This window comes from Neolamprologus multifasciatus, chromosome 23 (genome assembly GCF_963576455.1).
Source record: "Neolamprologus multifasciatus chromosome 23, fNeoMul1.2, whole genome shotgun sequence".
Taxonomy (NCBI): domain Eukaryota; kingdom Metazoa; phylum Chordata; class Actinopteri; order Cichliformes; family Cichlidae; genus Neolamprologus; species Neolamprologus multifasciatus.
In genome coordinates, this window is record NC_140460.1 from 22,224,478 (window position 1) to 22,244,502 (window position 20,025).

At 42.4% G+C, this 20,025-nt stretch overlaps 1 protein-coding gene across 1 annotated transcript; it reads left to right on the forward strand.

Moving 5' to 3' along the window:
- The first annotated feature begins 1,035 nt into the window (after positions 1–1,035).
- Positions 1,036–17,765, forward strand: LOC146491529 (long-chain specific acyl-CoA dehydrogenase, mitochondrial-like). Its single transcript, XM_085151127.1, has 11 exons — positions 1,036–1,848; positions 12,037–12,216; positions 12,297–12,434; positions 12,789–12,953; positions 13,043–13,109; positions 13,191–13,355; positions 13,702–13,803; positions 14,107–14,220; positions 14,372–14,499; positions 14,585–14,671; positions 14,755–17,765. Exons 1-11 carry the CDS (start codon positions 1,760–1,762, stop codon positions 14,846–14,848), a joined length of 1,329 nt encoding a protein of 442 aa, XP_085007253.1. The 5' UTR covers positions 1,036–1,759; the 3' UTR covers positions 14,849–17,765.
- Positions 17,766–20,025: the final 2,260 nt, after the last annotated feature.

Below are 20,025 nucleotides of genomic sequence, written 5' to 3' on the forward strand. Positions count from 1 at the left end.
TGGGGCATCAGCTTTCACAGGAATATACACACCAACGTGACTTTATTAAACTCTCACAGATGCGCTGCAACATGACACGACATGTCCTTTCAAAATAAAATCCCAACAGATGACAATGACGGCATACCTATTAACTAGTCCAACAATACGACCAAGACCAAGATAAATAAAAATGACGAGTGCTGGCTCTGCATAGTTTGTTTACCTGACAGCATTGTTTGGTATGTTTGTCACAAAGATCAACCAGCTGAACTGGGTAGAGAATCAATGAGAAAATAAGTAACCACACAAGAAATGTTGAAGTAATCTGTTTATGTTTTGTGTGTGTTTAAGCAGCTATAAAGATAAAATTAAGAAAAAAAATTATTATTCTGCTCAAATAATATTTGTTAAAATTATGGAATAATGTTTCAAAACAGATGATTAGGGTCCAGTGAAAAAAGACTGATTGAACAATTAAATGTAGCTAGCTATATAGCTAGCCAAATTATGTTAAAGCTCCTTATTGGGAAACTATGTGCATTTTATTATCAGTTACTGTGGGACTGTTTGAACTAGGTCAACCAAATTTTGATATATTAAACTTAAACAGATCTATTTTTGCCTGTGTGCTTTAAAGATCACTCCATATCTTTCACAGTGTTTAAATGAGAAGCTGGTGTTAGAGATGCTATTTTATCTCTTTATTATATTTCACCATGTGACAGGAAGAATGCAATAAACAAATAAAGCCAAATAAACCACCAGATTTCCATCATTTGGTTTGTCTTTGGTTTCTTATAGCAGCTGATGCGCTTGCCTGGAACATTTTTGTTGGACACAAAGTGTGAATCACCTTGTTACTCTGAAATAACACAAAAAATTGTGCAATTATTTAATTAAAACCCATCTGCTGTTGGCGTGCTTTTTTGGCCTATAAATGTCAGAAAATTGCCTTAAACTCTAAATTACTGCAATGAGTGTGTTCACAATAGGATAACCCCCACCAATAGGTGGAAATGCTGAGCAACAAATCAACAGAAGACAAAATTTAGTGGTATCATTCTGCTGGTGTTTTTATGGTAGGGTGACCATATTTTGATTTCCAAAAAAGAGGACACTTGGCCCAGTCATGAATAATTTTAATAATACCGTTTGCTTAAAGAAAACATGAACATATTTAAATGATGTCTTCTCGGTGCAGTTAATGAATGGTGAAATAAAAAATGTCATACAGGCTTTTACAAGTCAACAAGTGCAAAAAAAGAGGACAGTTGGTCACCCTATTTTATGGACTAAACAAATCATTTGTATTTGTGATATTAATGTAGTTTAAAGGCAAATTCCCGCTTTATTTGGACTCAATCATAAGCGAGACCCACCTCACATAACAACAGTACGTCTCAGGCGTTCACATTTAAAGTCACCCGTGAAACAAACCGAGTGATGCTGGATCTTATTGATTTATTGCAAAAGGAATCTGGAAGTAAAAGTTTTCAGGCCTTGTTTCAGTTTTTAAAAGAGGGGAAATTGTTTGGAAGGATTTGGGGGGGGGGGGGGGGGGGGGGGGTTGGAGCGACGTTCCAGCCCACACTCCATACCAGTTGGTGGCGGTAATGCACCTTTCAGTTGTTTGCCAACCGCCAATAAAAATGTAGAAGAAGAAGACGAAGAAGAAGAAGAAGAAGAAGAAGAAGAAGAGAGTGACGCCTCTTAGTGTCGCTCAAACGATCTTTTCTCTGTTCGTCTTTTTCCTGTGAAGTTGTACTTTGATTCGAATATGTTGGCGAACAGAATAATCGGAACTTGTGTTTTCGGACTGAGAAATGTGTCTGGAAGAGGACGGCCGCTCTCTGCAGTTTCTGCGAGGTAAAAATGCGCAGTTAAAGCTGTTTCTGGTGAGCAGGAGCCGCATCTGTCGATATCAGCGCAAAGAAATGCATTCAAAGCTGTGAGCGGAACATTTACGCTGTTTTAGGAAATAGTTTTACTTTGCATGTCATATAAAAAATATTTTAGTTATATTTTTTATAGTTGCGGAGCATTCTTATAGTACAGAAAAAGGTCGGACTGTATTATGTGTGTGTGCGGTTACCTTTGACACACTTTATGGTGACCTGTTGTTTACATGAAGACCTTTAATGTGAAAATCGAAACCAGAATCTCAAAATGTAGTGAACGTTTTAAAATTACAGCAGTCTAAAAATGAAGATACACGAGTTTGGCCATTTTTATCTAAATAAAACATGTTATGGTTGAGAGTTGTTGTTGTTTTAAGTCAAAATTAAATCGTATTGAAGTCTCCACACATTGAAGTGTGCCTAAAGGTAGTTTGAAAGCTTCCCATATTAAATAAACTGTTTGTGTGCTGAAGAGATGTCAACTGAAGCTGATCGGACAGGCTGTACTTCCATGTAATTCCATGTAAAGTTGGTGTAACCTTTATTTAAGGCGTCATTAAGAAATCATTCTTATTTACAGCGGCAACGAGGGAAGAAAAGCAAAGCAGAGGTAGTTAAAGTGTAAAATCTCACCAGTAGATGTCAGTGGGTTGTAGATTGTAGTCAACGCAGTTTGTTTTTTTACCTCTTTCAATTCAAGGCAATAACCTTGGGTGTGGTGGCCACTATAAGACAACCATATTGTAGTAAGCTAAGCGCTCATTTTTGTACACTCTATATTTTAAAATATTTCAATAATGTTAACACTTAGCGATTTATTTACATCAATTAATTATTTTGGAGGATTTCACATTTTTACCTACAAGTCACCTCAAAAACTGACCGTTATTCATCTGTACTGTGAAGTGTGTACATGTCAGATTTGACTGGAGGAGTCTGTAAAACTTTGTGAAACGAGCAGTGTTGGGTAAGTTACTTTAAAATAGTAACTTAGTTACATTACTAGTTACTTCTATCAAAAGTAACTCAGTTACTTCAAGTTAGTCGTTACTTTCAAAGTAACTAGTTACTAGGGAAAGTAACTTTGGTTTTACTCAGAATTCTCTTGTTAATGTGTTGCTTCCATAACTTTTACAGTCTTCTAGCTTGCTTACTTGCCACAAGTGCACTGTGCCACCTACCAATAGAAAGGAAAAGATAATGTGCATATTTCCACGAGAGAAATCCCACGCCTGGACCATCATTGACCGCTGCCATGATTCTAGCCTACATCACAGCGTCATGTGCGCCTTTTACATCCAACACAAAAACTGCAGTTGTGATGCTTTGATTGTACTCAGAACTCGGAAATTCTGCCTTCTGAATAGGAAGATGTAGGTAACACCAGACTGCAGATGAGCTGCATACAGGGCTGGACTGGGACAAAAAATCGGCGTTTTGGCGTTTTCACTAGAGACTGGCCCACCATTATAGGAAAAATCATAAAGCCTTTGAATGAAAACAAACGCTGTTGTGACAGTGATGTACACTGTCTTGATGGTATATATGCATCAATCTATCAATCGTTTGTTGTAAGATTCAGATAATTATTTTTTAAAAGCTAGACATTTTAAATGAGAATAAGAAAGAAAAGTATTTCTTTGTGCCCACCTTTCCCTGTTAATGCCCTACCTGGCCCCCCTGGCAAAACTTTGCTAGATCCACACCTGCACAGTTACCAGCTGTCAGCTACCTAAAAAAGGATCCTGGGGTTATCTGTCTCTCAGAAACAGTTCATAACTTCCCTTCAACTCATTCATGTCACCTAAAAGGTAAACCTGTTTCTCCATCACCTGTTCAGCTCTGATGATTCAGTAAGGACGTCTCCTGGTTTCATCTTCATGTTTCCCTCTCACCAGATAACCAAACCGACATCATGACCAGCAGCTTTTTTGCAGCTGTGGCTCCAGCAAACATCAGCTGATACTAGAAATTAATATTAAATAAATTCTAACAACTGCTGATCAAGCTTAAACGTGCTGCTGTTGTTTAACGTGACATTGGCTGGTTTCCTCTTTCTGGCGCAAAGTGGGTGATAAACAAACAAGAGAGCCGATCAGCTGATCATTGATCAGTTTTCATGATTGAAGTAGAAACAGGAGAGAGAGGGGAGAGAATGAAAGAAGAAGAGGCAGCTGTGCAGCAAAGACACAGAATAACTCCAGCTTTGTGCCTTTTTCATTGTAGCTGAATTACGGGACAAACTGTTCCTTTTCACCTCAATAAGAAACGCGTAATATTTTATCTGAATACCAGACGGGACAGTTGGCAACTCTAATAACTTATGAACAAAATAAAGTTCAACATCATTAACTTCATAGCACCCACCCAGCTGTATAGAAACTCCGTCATGCTAGCTAGTACGCAGTACGGAAAAAGTCAGAATAACGAAAATAAACTCCACCTAAACTTGGTTTATATCTGACTCGGATAGCCTGCAGGTCATAACTTCTTACCTGAAGTCCAGTTCACACTTGGACCGGCGGCCGCCTCGGGTCTCTTTTCCTTCTGCGTCCCCTTTCCCTCATCCACCTGCTGCCTCCACCACTTGCTAATGTTACAGAATCTGTGGAAGCTCCGCGATAGCCACCACACGAAGTAACGACTAACGACCCTATCTAAATCCCAGTAACGACTAACGCGTTCCTGATTTTGGCATAATAACTAGTTACCGTGCTCGTTACCACAATAATAACGTAGTTACTGTAACGGGTTACTTAATAACGCGTTAGTCCCAACACTGGAAACGAGTCAGATAAAAGTTGATGCGGCAGTAAAGGTCACTTCTGACCACTGACAGTGATAGTGAGATGATTTTATTAAGGATATGTTTAACATTTCTGTCAATAAACACAGCTGTTTTTCCCCAACGTATGCTGGCGTTAGCTGACGTGAGTGAAACGTTCTTTTAAGTGGATCTAAAGTTGTTGGGTGCTTAGCGAATAAACTCTCATGTATGGAAATGTAATCGAACTGTTTATCAGAGGGAAAGCGTGATTGTTAGGATGCTTGAGTCTATCATTAGCATGTTAGCTTATAACAGACCTTCCCAAAGTGTGGGGCCCGCCCCCTAGGGGGAGCGCAGAGCCATTGCAGGGGGGGCGCGGAATGAAAAGGGGGAGAAAAAAACAAAACGCTTGGACACTGCTAGCACGGGGCGGCCACAGAAACGCAAAACAGGAGATGAAGCATTGCTGAATATGTTTCCAAACCAACTTCATTCTAAGCCAAAGACTAGAAAATATGGTGAAGCATATCTTCCCTTTGGATTCACCTGCACAAGTGCCGAGGTAGGTCTCCCCTGCAGAATTGGTTTTCCCTGGGTCAGGAGCAGCGCTGGGCTCTTCAAATCACGGACAAACAGTATCCCACATTCTTGATTTTTAGTTCAAACACTTGTTGTAATGACTAACTACTCCTGACATTTTGGAGATGTTAGCTCTTTATACAGTAAAGACAGCGGGATACAAATAATATCAGGCTGATCCTGCCATGATTTGTTCCCCCTGTCTAAATCATGGACAAACAGTATCCCACAGTTGTTTATGTCATGGTCGGACGGTCCTTCCCGGGGCGACCTGCCTGTGTGTATCGCTGTGTCCCATTTCAGGGTCTGCACGCTTGAAGTACGCATTTCAAGTGCGGTTACGTCACCGCCACGCGACGACGGCTGTCCCAATTCGAAGTGTACTTGAAATGCATACTCCAAATGCGCCGTCGATTTCCCCAAATATCAAGCGTGGTCCGGTGCACGCTTCGTGGTCCCATATATCCCACAATTCATAGCGTGGCGGTGGGTGTGGATAATTTTGCCGCAAAATACGGCAGAAGGGAGCGGCCGAAAAGTGAACTGTCAAAAGTAAGTACTGAATATGACGTCACTTATTCATGTACGAATGTTTAATAATGAAGAACATTAAAACATTGCTGTTGGCCACATGTCGGCAAAGTTATGTGACACTAGTGATGTTTGTACTTTCAGCATTAACTTGGTTTTAAAGCCTCTACTTCTAAATATACATATAGTCGACCTTAATCTTACAGAGAATCTGATGATTTTATGGATAATTAAAGTCAGTCATATATCCACAAACACAACAAGCTGAAAGTCAGTGATATATATATATATATATATATATATATATATATATATATATATATATATATATATCAATCATAATAATCTGACAATACTATAATATTGGCCATATTATATTTACATTACCATAGTGAGATGACTTTAGTCTCATGAACAACATTAACTAATTATTATTTACTAGCTAATCTTAAATGACTGTTCAGTACAGAAATGAAGCCCTTGAATCATGTTTTACAGTCCTGTGGTCTCAGCCTCAGATACTCAACTAATCAAAGTGATGTCATGACAAAAATGATTGACCAACAAAACAATTTTCTCCTTCATTTCTGTCAAACAAAGCTGTATGTAACGTGTCTCGCGGTTAGTATCATGGTTGCTAGGTTGCCTAGCAACCATGATAACAGCGCGACGAAGCATATACCGTCCCATTTCACAAGCCTTTCACTTCCGCACTTCTCGTACTTATAGTACGCACCGTACGTAGCACGCGTAGTGCGCGTACTTCAAGCGTGCAGACCCTGAAATGGGACACTGCCTATGTGTGTGTTTCTGTCTCTCTCCTCCTCCCCTACCCAGTGGCTGACACACCTGCACCTAATTTGCCACCCAGCTGTCACTGATCATCCTTCGTTGTGGGCTGAGGTATTTAACTGTGTGTCCAGATGGCAGTCGACACTGGATTGTACTAGAGATGGCACGATACCACTTTTTTATGTCCGATACCGATATCATAAATTTGGATATCTGCCGATACCGATATGAATCCGATATAGTGTGTTTTTTAATCAATAAAACTGTGTTGTTTTTTTTTTATATCTTGCTGCTTTTTGTATAAATTCATACTCAAGTTAAAAAACAACAACAACACTAAAGCTATTCTGTTATACCTCTATGTAAAAAAAACACACACACTGCACCCAAAATATTTCATAGATCAGCAACACTGATCAATCTAATAAAGTTAAACCTACTCCATCCTCCCTATTCTGGTATTTTAAAGAGTACTTAGCAGAAATATTAAGCAACCTAACTAATAGGGTTGCAAACTCCCAGCAAAAGAAAATAGGGAACCACCCTCCACCTCATGATGCTTAATCAATGTAATCAACTTTAATTTGATGCAGGGTGAAAAAAAATCACAGAAATAAATTATTTTTCAAGAATAATTAAATAGATTCAACATCTTTCTTCAACAGAATTGCAGAATTCACAGATGGTACTTTCCCAAAGGAAAAAGTAGTATAGCTTACTAGGGTATATTAGACTTAACAGTTACTATATACAGTAATGGACTTCTATACATTTTACATCAGATTAAAACTTTGGGTGTAAGATTCAGATAATTATTAAATAATTAAAGGCTAGACAATTTAAATGAGAATAAGAAAGAAAAGTATGTCTCTGTGCCCCCTTTTCCCTGTTAATGCCCTATCGGCCCCCCTGGCTAAACTTTGCTAGATCCGCCCCTGCACAGTTACAGCCGTCAGCTGCGTAGAAAAAGATCCTGGTCTAGAAAGTAATATTAAATAAATTCTAACAACAGCTTATCAAGCTTAATAGTGCTGCTGTTGTTCAGCCGCTGGTTTCCTCTTTCTGGTGCAAAGTGGGTCAAAAACAAAGAAGAGAGACAGACTCACGACAGAAAAGCCGATCAGCTGATCATTAAGCAGTTTCACGATTGAAGTAGCAGCAGGAGAGAGAGAGAGAGAGAGAGAGAGAGGCAGTTGCTCTATATATCGGTTGTTAAGCTTAACGCGGGAATGCTTTACAAACATTCAGAGATGAACTTACACACTTGCTTTACTTGTCTCTGAGATAACTTCCTTGGAGATGAAATGTTTGCTAGCAGGCTACAAATACGCACAGCAGCTCTATCACGTGACCACACTGCTCCGACGTGCTACGGTTATGAGCCGAGTTACACCGTGTCGCAAGTTTTGTGAGGTGCTTTTTTGATATTTAATGGATCGGATTACATTTTTTATTTCTCTCCGATATCCGATCCAGTAATTTAGGTCAGTATCGGACCGATACCGATACGTAATATCGGATCGGTCCATCTCTAGATTGTACTGGAAGCTCGGTAGTAAATAGTGTCTGTTGACTTGTAGCTTAGCTTTAGCCGGCTAGCCTCCTCACCTGGTGTTTTTGGTCATTTGTAGGAGGAAAAGATACAGAGCTGGAGGTTGGAGAGAAGGAGCCCGCGGGGTTAAGCTATTGGAGGAGAACACACACTTGGATGTCACTTTGGGAACTCACCTGCGCACCACTGGGAGTTTGGAGAAGATCACCGTTGGACTTTGCACTTCACTTTGTGTTTTGAAACTGTTTTTGGGCACTGTAAATAAACACACTGTGTACTTTGCATCCAGAGCTCCGCGACTGAGTCTGTATTTTTCCATTACCCGTGACAGTTTATGTTTTTAAACCCATTTTGCACAGAGAGGCATTTTTTGAAAATGCATTGATAGGAATGTTGAATATTATTACACAGGAAAAAAACAACTACACGTAAAATAATTACACCGTGACGCCTCTGCCTTTGTAAATGGAGGGACAGTAACTGCTTGTGTATATGTAAGCGTGTAAAAACCGAAGATAGTCAGAGTAACAGTATTTTGTCTCTATCTGCCATTCTGCAATTCATCTCATGGAAACAATAACGTGGCGCACAGCATGACGTGAAAAAGGCACATACCTTTGACGTTGTGTGACGAACTCTGTATTCCTCGTCCACATGTAAATGCAAAAAAGGAGTTTTAAAAAAATCTGTTTTCGGTGATTCGAAACGGCGTTTCCGTGTGGACGAAACAGCTGCGTTTTCAAAAATACTCGTGTAGGTGTGGATGTAGCATAAAAGAGTTAGTAGTTTATTTTATTACTACCTGTAATTTATTGCAGATTACTTGTATTTGTTTAATTGTTTACTAAATGTTTGAGGTGTGAAAGAAACCGCAATGGAGTAAAATAAGGGTGTGTGTGGTTGGAGGATGTGTTTGTGCGTGTGCGTGTGCGCGTGCACGCGCTGAAGGGGGGCGCGAACATTTTTCTTGTAAAACAAAGGGGGGCCCAGCAAAAAAAGTTTGGGAACCACTGGCTTATAACCAATGTTTGTTGTTGTCTCATTGTTAGCTGTCCAGAGTGTCACATACCTCAGATGATAAAATATATGTATGATCTTTTATATCTTGAGTGTGATGGTGCAGGTAGGAATTTAAATTTGCCTCCATGCCTATCTGTTCTCTTTTCTTCTTTCTTTTGCGCACTACAAATGTTGCTGGTCCTTAGCTACATACATAAAACATAATTAGTTTCTGAGTTTATGTTCTATTATCAGAATACAACAGTTTGTTTCAAGACTTATCCCAAAAGTTTGATTCTGTTCATCTGGACGTAGCGTTTTCAGTGGGAGAAACATTTCGTCACTCATCTAAGTGACTTCTTCAGACTCAGCTGACTGCAGGTTTCCCCAATCTTATAAACAGTAGATTTGCACAATAACTGAAACCAGACCATTGATGCACCTTTCAGTTGGACATTGTAGTGCTGTCCTGGTTGACACGCCTCTGCAATGTTGCGTGGAGATCAGGGGCAGTACCCGTGGACTGGCAGACCGGGGTGGTGGTCCCCATCTTTAAGAAGGGGGACCGGAGGGTGTGTTCCAACTATAGGGGGATCACACTCCTCAGCATCCCTGGGAAAGTCTATGCCAGGGTGCTGGAAAGGAGAGTTCGTCCGCTAGTCGAACCTCAGATACAGGAGGAACAATGCGGTTTTCGTCCTGGTCGCGGAACACTGGACCAGCTCTTTATCCTCTCGAGGATACTTGAGGGTGCATGGGAGTTTGCCCAACCAGTCTACATGTGTTTTGTGGACTTGGAGAAGGCATTCGACCGTGTCCCTCGGGGTGTCCTGTGGGAGGTGTTGCGGGAGTATGGGGTGTCTGGCCCATTGCTACGGGCCATTCGATCCCTATACAACCATTGCAAGAGCTTGGTTCGCATTGCCGGCAATAAGTCGGACTCGTTCCCGGTGGGTGATGGGCTCCGCCAGGGCTGCCCTTTGTCACCGGTTCTGTTCATAATTTATATGGACAGGATTTCTAGGCACAGCCAAGTGGCGGAGGGCTTTCGCTTTGGTGGCCTCAGAATCTCATCTCTGATTTTTGCGGATGATGTGGTTCTGTTGGCTTCATCAGGTGAGGGCCTCCAGCTCGCACTGGAACGGTTTGCAGCCGAGTGTGAAGCAGCGGGAATGAGGATCAGCACCTCCAAATCTGAGGCCATGGTTCTCAACCGGAAAAGGGTGGAGTACCCACTCCGGGTCAGGGATGAGTTCCTGCCCCAAGTGGAGGAGTTCAAGTATCTCGGGGTCTTGTTCGCGAGTGATGGGAGAAGGGAGCCGGAGATCGACAGACGGATTGGGGCTGCAGCTGCAGTAATGCAGACGCTGCACCGGTCCGTCGTGGTGAAGAGGGAGCTGAGTGTAAAAGCGAAGCTCTCAATTTACCGGTCGATCTACGTCCCTACCCTCACCTATGGCCACGAGCTGTGGGTAGTGACCGAAAGAACGAGATCGCGGATACAAGCGGCGGAAATGAGCTTCCTCCGAAGGGTGGCTGGCCTCTCCCTTAGAGATAGGGTGAGAAGTTCGGCCATCCGGGAGGGGCTCAGAAGGAGGTGGCTGGGGTGAGGGAGGTCTGGGCCTTTTTGCTTAGGCTGCTGCCCCCGCGACCCGGCCTCGGATAAAGCGGAGGAACATGGATGGATGGACAGACCACTGAATGAACAATGGGCTGTGAGGTCAGTTTCTTGGTCATTAATATGCAAAATGTCATGACCATTGATCAACAACCACCAATCAAATCCCACTGATCAAAACCCACTGATCAAAGCCCACTGATCAATGGCCATGAGTACCATTCACAGAGAGTTGGGGAATGGCTGCAATCACAGCATTGTAAGATGGTGAAAGATGTACCCTTAGGCCCCCTCCTCGATTCAGAGATGGTCTTTCCCTTTTTACATAAATGGCCTCCTTGACTCGGCGCTCAAACCAGCGTTCCTCCCTGTCCAGGATGTGTACATCCTCATCACTGAAAGAGTGTCCAATGGCCTGTAGATGTAAATAGTCCCGGCCTGACGAGGCAACTCTACTGTGTTGTGCCATCCGCTTAGCCAGAGGTTGTTTGGTTTCCCCGATGTATAAGTCATGGCAATCCTCCTGGCACTTAACAGCGTACACTATATTACTCTGTGCCAGGGGACCCGATCCTTGGGGTGGAACAATTTTTGATCACATACCTGAATCACTTGGTGTATTCCAGGGTAGGATAACAAACTCCTCTCTTCCAATTATTCCATGTACAAATTGGCCACGATGGGTAAAACTGGGGAACCCGTGGCACACCCATGTTTCAGCCTGTAGTGCTGACCACTGTATGTAAAATATATGGAATGAAGACACAGTTCCAAGAGTAAATAATATATGTACCAAAGATAAATAAACAGGGAGTGCCATTAAGACCAATTGTCTGCTTGATCAACTTGGTCACCTATAACATCTCAAAGTTTCTAGCTTAGATCCTCAGGCAGCCCTGAACATCACATCCAGAACACCTTTTTATTTTTTTTGAGAAGTTGAGGAAGATGAAACAATGGTCTCGTACGATGTTACATCTCTCTTCACCTGTGTTCTTGTCACTGAAGCAGTGGAGGTAGCTCGTAAGAGATTACAGGATGCAATTTTTTTAAAGTTGAAATATTGATACATCAGTTGTTTTTGTTTCTGGTCCTCAGCTGTATGTAATGGTCTGTTTTGGAGGGTTTTGTTTGTTTTTTCTGTCCTTTCTGTGTATGGTTATTTCTTTAATTTAATAGCAGCTTTCATGAAATTCAGGATAGAGGCACAAAATCTGCTGCCACTGCTTTAGCTGAGTGAGTTAATTTGTCATGGAGCTTCCAGGTCAGGCACTTGCTGGCTGTGTAGTGACGCGTGGTTGAATTTCTGCCCCCACAGATTTCAGCACAGTAAGTCTGAGGAGTTCAGGCAGCCCGCATCCTCAGGCCGACCTGAGACCTCCAGCGCCAAATCCCTGATGGACATCGGGACCCGCCGGATCTTCAATGAGGACCATGACCTCTTCAGACAAAATGTGCGGCGCTTCTTCCAAGAGGAAGTGGTGCCTTACCACAAAGAGTAGGTGGAAGTTTGATGACCTACCAAGAATTATTAAAATAAGCCTTTAATAGCTTTACTTCAACTGTTTTTTGTTGAAGGTGGGAGAAGGCAGGTCAGGTGAGCAGGGAGGTGTGGGAAAAGGCTGGTGAGCAAGGTCTGCTGGGAGTAATGACACCAGAAGAGCATGGTGGCATAGGAGGAGACCTGTTTTCTGCAGCTGTCACATGGGAGGAGCAGTGAGTTGTCATTCAAACCACCGTTCAATATCTGAAGCTATTCGCCGACATTCAGAGAGACTGAAATATTTTAGCAATGAGTTCCAGCTGAGATGTTATTTTAAAAACACAAGAAAGAGAATTAAGCTTTTTCCAAGTGAGGACATGTGATCGATCCATTGCTGCAGTGCTGCAGTTTTTTGTTTATCCAGGTATGATTTTACCACTTCAGAAAGCTGGGAGAACTGTTGCTCAATACCATTTTAAAAAAACAATCACAAGAAAGTAGCTTTAGTGATGATGACCAGTGTATTTGCCAGATAGTCAGCTATCTCTTCATCCTTCATCTCATCTCTGCTGTCTGCACCACTACAGAATGTATTGCAACTGCACAGGCCCAGGTTTTGCGCTGCACTCTGACATCGTCATGCCCTACATCGTCAATTACGGCAGCAAGGAACAGATCAAACACTTCATCCCAAAGATGACCGCTGGGAAATGTATCGCTGCCATCGCCATGACTGAACCAGGAGCAGGCAGGTCAGGACTCAATCACAGATGTAACATCAAGAAATCACACACATCATATCAGGTAGCTTCAGTGACTCAGCTCCTCTATTTTTTTCCAGTGACCTTCAGGGTGTGAGGACGTATGCCAAGAAGGACGGCAGTGACTGGATCCTCAACGGCAACAAGGTACTGAGTCAAGACTTCAAAATTATCCACTCAATTACATTTAAAGTCCAGTACTGATATTACTCCATCTGACCTCTTCAGGTATTTATTACAAATGGTTGGATGGCAGATCTGGTGGTGGTAGTGACCGTGACCAACCGAGAGGCGAAGACGGCAGCACACGGGATCAGTCTGTTCCTGGTGGAGGAGGGCATGAAGGGCTTTCACAAAGGGCGGAAGCTGGAGAAGATTGGCCTGAAAGCCCAGGTACCAGAGTCATGGAAATATATGAAGTGCCCCTACATCATTTTTATGGTCTACAAGTGTAGGTTTAACTGGTTCCATGCTTCAAAATCAAAAAGAAGTATCTGTCTGAAACAGCTTTTGTGTCTGTGGGACGATCAGACTGCTCTGATTGTTCAGCTGAAGAAACAAAGGCAATTTTGATTGCACATATAACTCTCTTAGCTCTTTAAATTTCAAAGCTTTACTGTAAATTACAGTTTATACAAATGCATGAGGCTAAAAAGTAACAACAGAACTTGGTCATTTGTGCTACTAAGGATTCATACTTCATTACATCCTCTCACTTGTGTTTCTGGTTCTTTCAAAGGACACAGCTGAGTTATTCTTCGAGGATGTGCGCCTCCCAGCTGATGCCCTCTTAGGAGAACTCAACAAAGGTTTCTATTACCTGATGAATGAACTCCCTCAGGTGAACACAACATTCATGGCATGTTCATATCAGAAACATTTAATGCCTCCACTGAAGGAGTAACTCTCCATACCTTGAACCTGGGTGGAGATCCAGTCTGGCTGCACCCATATTTTTACAAAATGAAATACCTAAAACATCTTTATATTCATAACTTAGTCAAATCTGAACCTACAGACATGTATCTTTGGATTTTTAGCCTCATCATCCTAAATATGTTTTATCATGTGCTTGTACACATCATCTGCAGATAACGTCTCACTTGGGTTAATTTGACGTCAAACAACCTTTTCCCTTCTTTAGGAGCGTCTGCTGATTGGTGACATGGCCATAGCAAGCTGTGAGTTCATGTTTGAGGAAACCAGAAATTATGTAATGCAGCGGAAGGCTTTCAGCAAAACAGTCGCTCACCTTCAGGTCTTTATAGTAATTCTTTTGGTGAATATTTTTAGGATATTTCATGTAAGGATATAGTCTGTCCTGATGAGTTCCTATTAAAAAAGGACCAGTTTATCAAATCATCCTCCCAGTCATCATACTATCTGTTTTTTGTCTTCGCGCTCCACAGACTGTGCAGCACAAGCTAGCAGAGCTAAAGACAGAGATCTGTGTGGGTCGAGCCTTCCTGGATAGCTGCCTTCAGCTCCATGCTGAGAAAAGCCTGGATCCTGCCACGGCCTCCATGGCCAAGTATTGGTGAGTTTTTGGAGTTTACCACCTCATGATCTAAAGGCTGAGCTGTGTTGTTGTCACGCGCTGATGTACTTCATCTTATCTGAAGGGCGTCTGACCTCCAGAACAGAGTGGCCACTCAGTGCCTGCAGCTCCACGGAGGCTGGGGGTACATGTGGGAATACCCCATCGCCAAGTTAGTATCACGTAAACATTGCAACAGAGAGCTTTGATTGTTTTGGGTTTTTTTCCAGCTCATCAACACGTTTGCATTTTCAGGGCATTTGTGGACTCGCGAGTTCAGCCTATCTACGGAGGAACCAACGAGGTCATGAAGGAGCTCATCGCTCGTACCATCGTCAGCCAGAAGTGAAACTGGGTTGTTGTTTTTTGTAATCTTTTTTTTTTTTTTTTTAAATTTAGGAATTCAGAATCTTCAGGTACAATGTAAAAAGACTGGATCTAGTGTAGCTAAAAACAACACTGGGAACGTGTCCTGATGACAGCCATGCTTTTTCAGTTAAAATTTAACAACATACTCAGAAAAAACAAAAACACAAAAACCCACAAAACTGTCAATAAATATCTCCAGTTTAGTTTTTTTTTTTCTGTAGATATTACACTCATATTGTTATGTGAATTATTTTGGCTGTGATAGCAGTGCAGTGGAAGTGTGAATGTGAACACCAGTACGTCCACTGGTTTAATTATACTTGAAATTTTCAGATAGATAAAGGGAATAAAAGAACACTGTTTGCTCTTTGCTCTAATTCTGTAAATGTTCAACCACTGTATTCCCCTTTATGCCCCTTTTAAAGAGAAGTTTTGAGCAGCAGGTGGGCGGAGCTTCTGCACTCACACGACTATATATGTAATATTAAGGATGGACATACACTGACCTTATGAGTTGAATCTTTGGACATAATAATAATAATTTTAGCATTCAGCATTGCTACAGTACACATATGACAGAAATACAGAGAATTTTCTTTAACAAAGTTTGTCAGCAATGCCTTGTTTTAGCATTGCTAATGTGGCCAGTCTGCATCAGATTAAAGATATCTGATGTAATTTCCATTATAGGAGGTTTTCTTCAAAATCAGTGTTTGTTAATATGCACTTAAATCCCTGCTTTCATAATCTGCCACTCTCAGTTAGCGGTCTCATTCTGCTGGTGTTTTTATGGTAGGGTGACCATATTTTGATTTCCAAAAAAGAGGACACTTGGCCCAGTCATGAATAATTTTAATAATACCGTTTGCTTAAAGAAAACATGAACATATTTAAATGATGTCTTCTCGGTGCAGTTAATGAATGGTGAAATAAAAAATGTCATACAGGCTTTTACAAGTGCGCCCCAGGGTGGCTGTGGCTACAATGTAGCTTGCCATCACCAGTGTGTGAATGTGTGTGTGAATGGGTGGATGACTGGATATGTAAAGCGCTTTGGGGTCCTTAGGGACTAGTAAAGCGCTATATAAATACAGGCCATTTACCATTTACCATTTTTACAAGTCAACAAGTGCAAAAAAAAGAGGACAGTTGGTCACCCTATTTTATGGACTAAACAAATTGTTTGTATTTGTGACATTAACGTAGTTTAAAGTAGGGCTGCTCAATTAATCGAATTTTAATCTCGATTACGATCTGGGCTTTCAACGATGATTAAAAATGACTGAGCCGATTATTAGCCTCCATTACACTCCATACCAGTTGGTGGAGGTAATGCACCTTTCAGTTGTTTGCCAACTGCCAATAAAAATGTAGAAGAAGAAGAAGAGCGTGACGCCTCTTAGGCTGTATCCTAATTCAGGGTCTGCAGCCTTAAAGGCTGCTGTCACTACCCGATCTGTACCGGAAACCCGATCGGTACCCCGCATGCGCAAATCTTACGTCACTTCCTCTCTTTGCCAACATTGCGACATTCAATATATTTGAATGATACGGTTACGCCCAGTTAGCTCTTAGCATTTCTCAACAGCTCTGCCTCCTTTTCGACTACCGGGACATTTAAACAATGGATAATCCGTATCCGCAACAAATTCATGCTTTTCTCCTCAACAGAGAGCGTCCCCCGATTGAACAACAGCGCCGTAAAATAAGAAGAATGGTGCCTAATGACAGAGTTAATAATACTGACTTTTTAATATGTCAGGTGAAGATTCAGCAGCCAGATGAAGTGTTTACTGACAATTGACAGTGATAGCGGACGTCATCATCACTATTCCAACAATCCTCTCCACACAGACAAGCATAAACACACTCGATTATCACTAAATCAAATTTAACACACGTTTGTAATGACGCTAATTCAGTTTACAATAGGGTTCATTCGCTCAGTTAGCAGGTGGCAGTATCCTCGTACACTGGGGAGTAAACTGCCATTAAACGAACAGAAGAAGAAGAAAACATCTGCACATGCGCGATACGGATCGGGTAGACCCGATTTGTACGGTCCGACTTTGCACATGCGCAGTAAGGATCGGGAGTTCTTATCTATTACTATTGTCGGGTGAAAAGGGGTGTTTTACTTTTATTTTAGCATCAGCATCATTATTATATCAGAATCATTTAACAAGCATTGCAGTAAACATTGATTGAAGCTATTGACATTACATTAACATTTGTATTACAGTGATTGCTATAACCTGGTGTTAATCTTCTACTTACAGGTGTCAGAATAATCATATGATCTCTCATTGCAGGTGTAAACATGATCATCTTATATACATTGCAGTTTGTTGCTCATTATAGAGTTGTGCCCGAGTTAATAAAGGTCAAAAACTTCAGTCAGCGTTATGACTGGCTGATCCATGGTGTGGGATGACTTTGGGCCCAGGAGGTTGCACGCGCTTACATAACACTGATATTATGTGATTCTTTGTGATTTTTATTTAGTTATATCTTTTCATTAAATTTTAAGTAGTGGTAGTTAATTAAACCAACATTCATTTAATATTGCATGCCTGACTCAGAGTATTATATACAGGTCAACTTGATAATTTGCAAAACCTTGCAGCTGTAGTGTTGTGTCTCCATAAGGGACAGTTGGCTCTAAGGAGATAAGTGGGAGCCAGTGTCTGTCCTCGAGAAGAAGAGAATGTTCCTTTGCTGTGTTAAAAGTTGTCAATATTGACTGTATTGTACCACCTGTACGCATGAGGGGGCGTTCTAATACCCTGATTTTCATAAAACAATTGTTGTGTGGTGTCTGAGGTGAGATTTGATGCTGTCTGCTGTATGGTGTCCATCTCCCACGCATGTATTCATTAAATCATCGTTTGACTTGACCCGGCCGGACCAGTGTGGTTATTTTTGATTTTCCTCTTGTATCCGTTCCCAATATTTGAATCCGTAACACTATCTTTTTATTTTTTTTCTTTTTGTCTACATTATATTAAATGTTTCATTATCGGAAACATTTTAAGAGATACTTGTTATTCTTAACATCTTAACAGATACTCTGACCTGTAACTATCGTAAAATGCTTCGCATGCGGGGTACCGATCGGGTTTCCGGTACGGATCGGGTAGTGACAGCTGCATTTTAAGGCCGATTACAGCGGCGCACCAAAGGTTGTGACAGACCACGTGACTTTCGCGCATTGCATGCCGGGAACTCGTGGCAAAACAATCCAAGTACCGCATTAAATGCAAGCATTTGCAGCACCGCAAAACGTTCATTCTCCGGTTCCAATACCTTCTTGGTTTTTCTTTGCCCCCCAAAAAAGTTATGTACAAAACGAAGGAGAACAATGCCGGTCCGTACAAAGACAGACTTGATGAAAAGTCAAAGAAAAGACTCGAGGACAAAATCAAATGAGTGAAAGGGTTAGACCCTTACGAACACACAGAGTGGACAAAAGGCGTCAGCATGCTGCCCAACTTTCACCACGCTCATATTTATAATTATACGGTTCTTTGAGTGAGTGCATACACTCATGAAGTTTAGTAACTTCTGCAACAAGCCCAGGTACAGTTTACTGACGGATGGGTACAGGAAAAGGGCGTAGATTTGGCATGGATGGAAGGGACATGTCCCCACCAATATCCAGCGATTATTGAATTGTCCCCACCAATAATTTGATTGCTTCGAGTAAAGAAAAACAAAGGCAATAGAAAGAAAAAAAACGATCTGTCAATGTCTCATTCACCTAGCGGTGCAGAAAGAGTTAAATTACGTTCTCTCCTGGAGTCCTACCTCATGTGACAAATATGGCCAACGTGATTGGCTGTGCCTTTCAGGGAGCTCTGTTTAGTTTTAGCAGCGGCAAGCCTGCGCTTCGAAGACCTGCAAGGAGGAGAGGAGGATGGCAGCAAAAAGGAAGAACCTGGATATAAGAAAGTATTTTTCAAAGAAACCTGTAAGTCACTTAAAGTCAAGTTCACTCAAAATGTGTCCGTTATAATAACGTTACAGGCTATGCTAAGCTTTGACCCACATCAGTCTAAAATTGTATTTAACCATGAATAACGTGTTTTGGAAACTAACTGCACAACAGGCAGCACTATTAGTTATCTCAGTCTCCCAGAGTAGCATTTCTAATTTTGATTGAAACTGTCAGAGAAAACTGTAGCCTCGAGCAAGCAAGGATATTAGTTTACAGAGGCTGTTAAAATTATATGTCTAATCCATCCATCCATCCATCTTCATCCGCTTTATCCGGGGCCGGGTCGCGGGGGCAGCAGCCTAAGCTTTGCTTAGGCTGCTGCCCCCGCAGCAGCCTAAGTGGCTCCCTCTCCCCAGCCACCTCCTCCAGCTCGTCCGGGGGAACACCAAGGCGTTCCCAGGCCAGCCGAGAGATATAATCTCTCCAGCGTGTCCTGGGTCTGCCCCGGGGCCTCCTCCCAGTGGGACATGCCTGGAACACCTCACCCAGGAGGCGCCCAGGGGGCATCCTTGTCAGATGCCCAAACCACCTCAGCTGGCTCCTTTCGATGTGGAGCAGCAGCGGCTCTACTCTGAGCCCCTCCCGGATGGCCAAACTTCTCACCCTATCTCTAAGGGAGAGGCCAGCCACCCTTCGGAGGAAGCTCATTTCCGCCGCTTGTATCCGCAATCTCGTCCTTTCGGTCACTACCCACAGCTCGTGGCCATAGGTGAGGGTAGGGACGTAGATCGACCGGTAAATTGAGAGCTTCGCTTTTACACTCAGCTCCCTCTTCACCACGACGGACCGGTGCAGCGTCTGCATTACTGCAGCTGCAGCCCCAATCCGTCTGTCGATCTCCGGCTCCCTTCTCCCATCACTCGCGAACAAGACCCCGAGATACTTGAACTCCTCCACTTGGGGCAGGAACTCATCCCCGACCCGGAGTGGGCACTCCACCCTTTTCCGGCTGAGAACCATGGCCTCAGATTTGGAGGTGCTGATCCTCATTCCCGCTGCTTCACACTCGGCTGCGAACCGCTCCAGTGCGATCTGGAGGCCCTCACCTGATGAAGCCAACAGAACCACATCATCCGCAAAGATCAGAGATGAGATTCTGAGGCCACCAAAGCGAAAGCCCTCCGCCACTTGGCTGCGCCTAGAAATCCTGTCCATAAAAA

Bases quoted from the DNA above. Each gene is read 5' to 3' on its own strand.
- LOC146491529 (XM_085151127.1), top strand. From the start codon at position 1,760: ATGTTGGCGAACAGAATAATCGGAACTTGTGTTTTCGGACTGAGAAAT. The intron at 13,110-13,190 runs GTACTGAGTCAA...TGACCTCTTCAG, and splicing joins GGATCCTCAACGGCAACAAG to GTATTTATTACAAATGGTTG. The intron at 14,221-14,371 runs GTCTTTATAGTA...CGCGCTCCACAG, and splicing joins AAACAGTCGCTCACCTTCAG to ACTGTGCAGCACAAGCTAGC.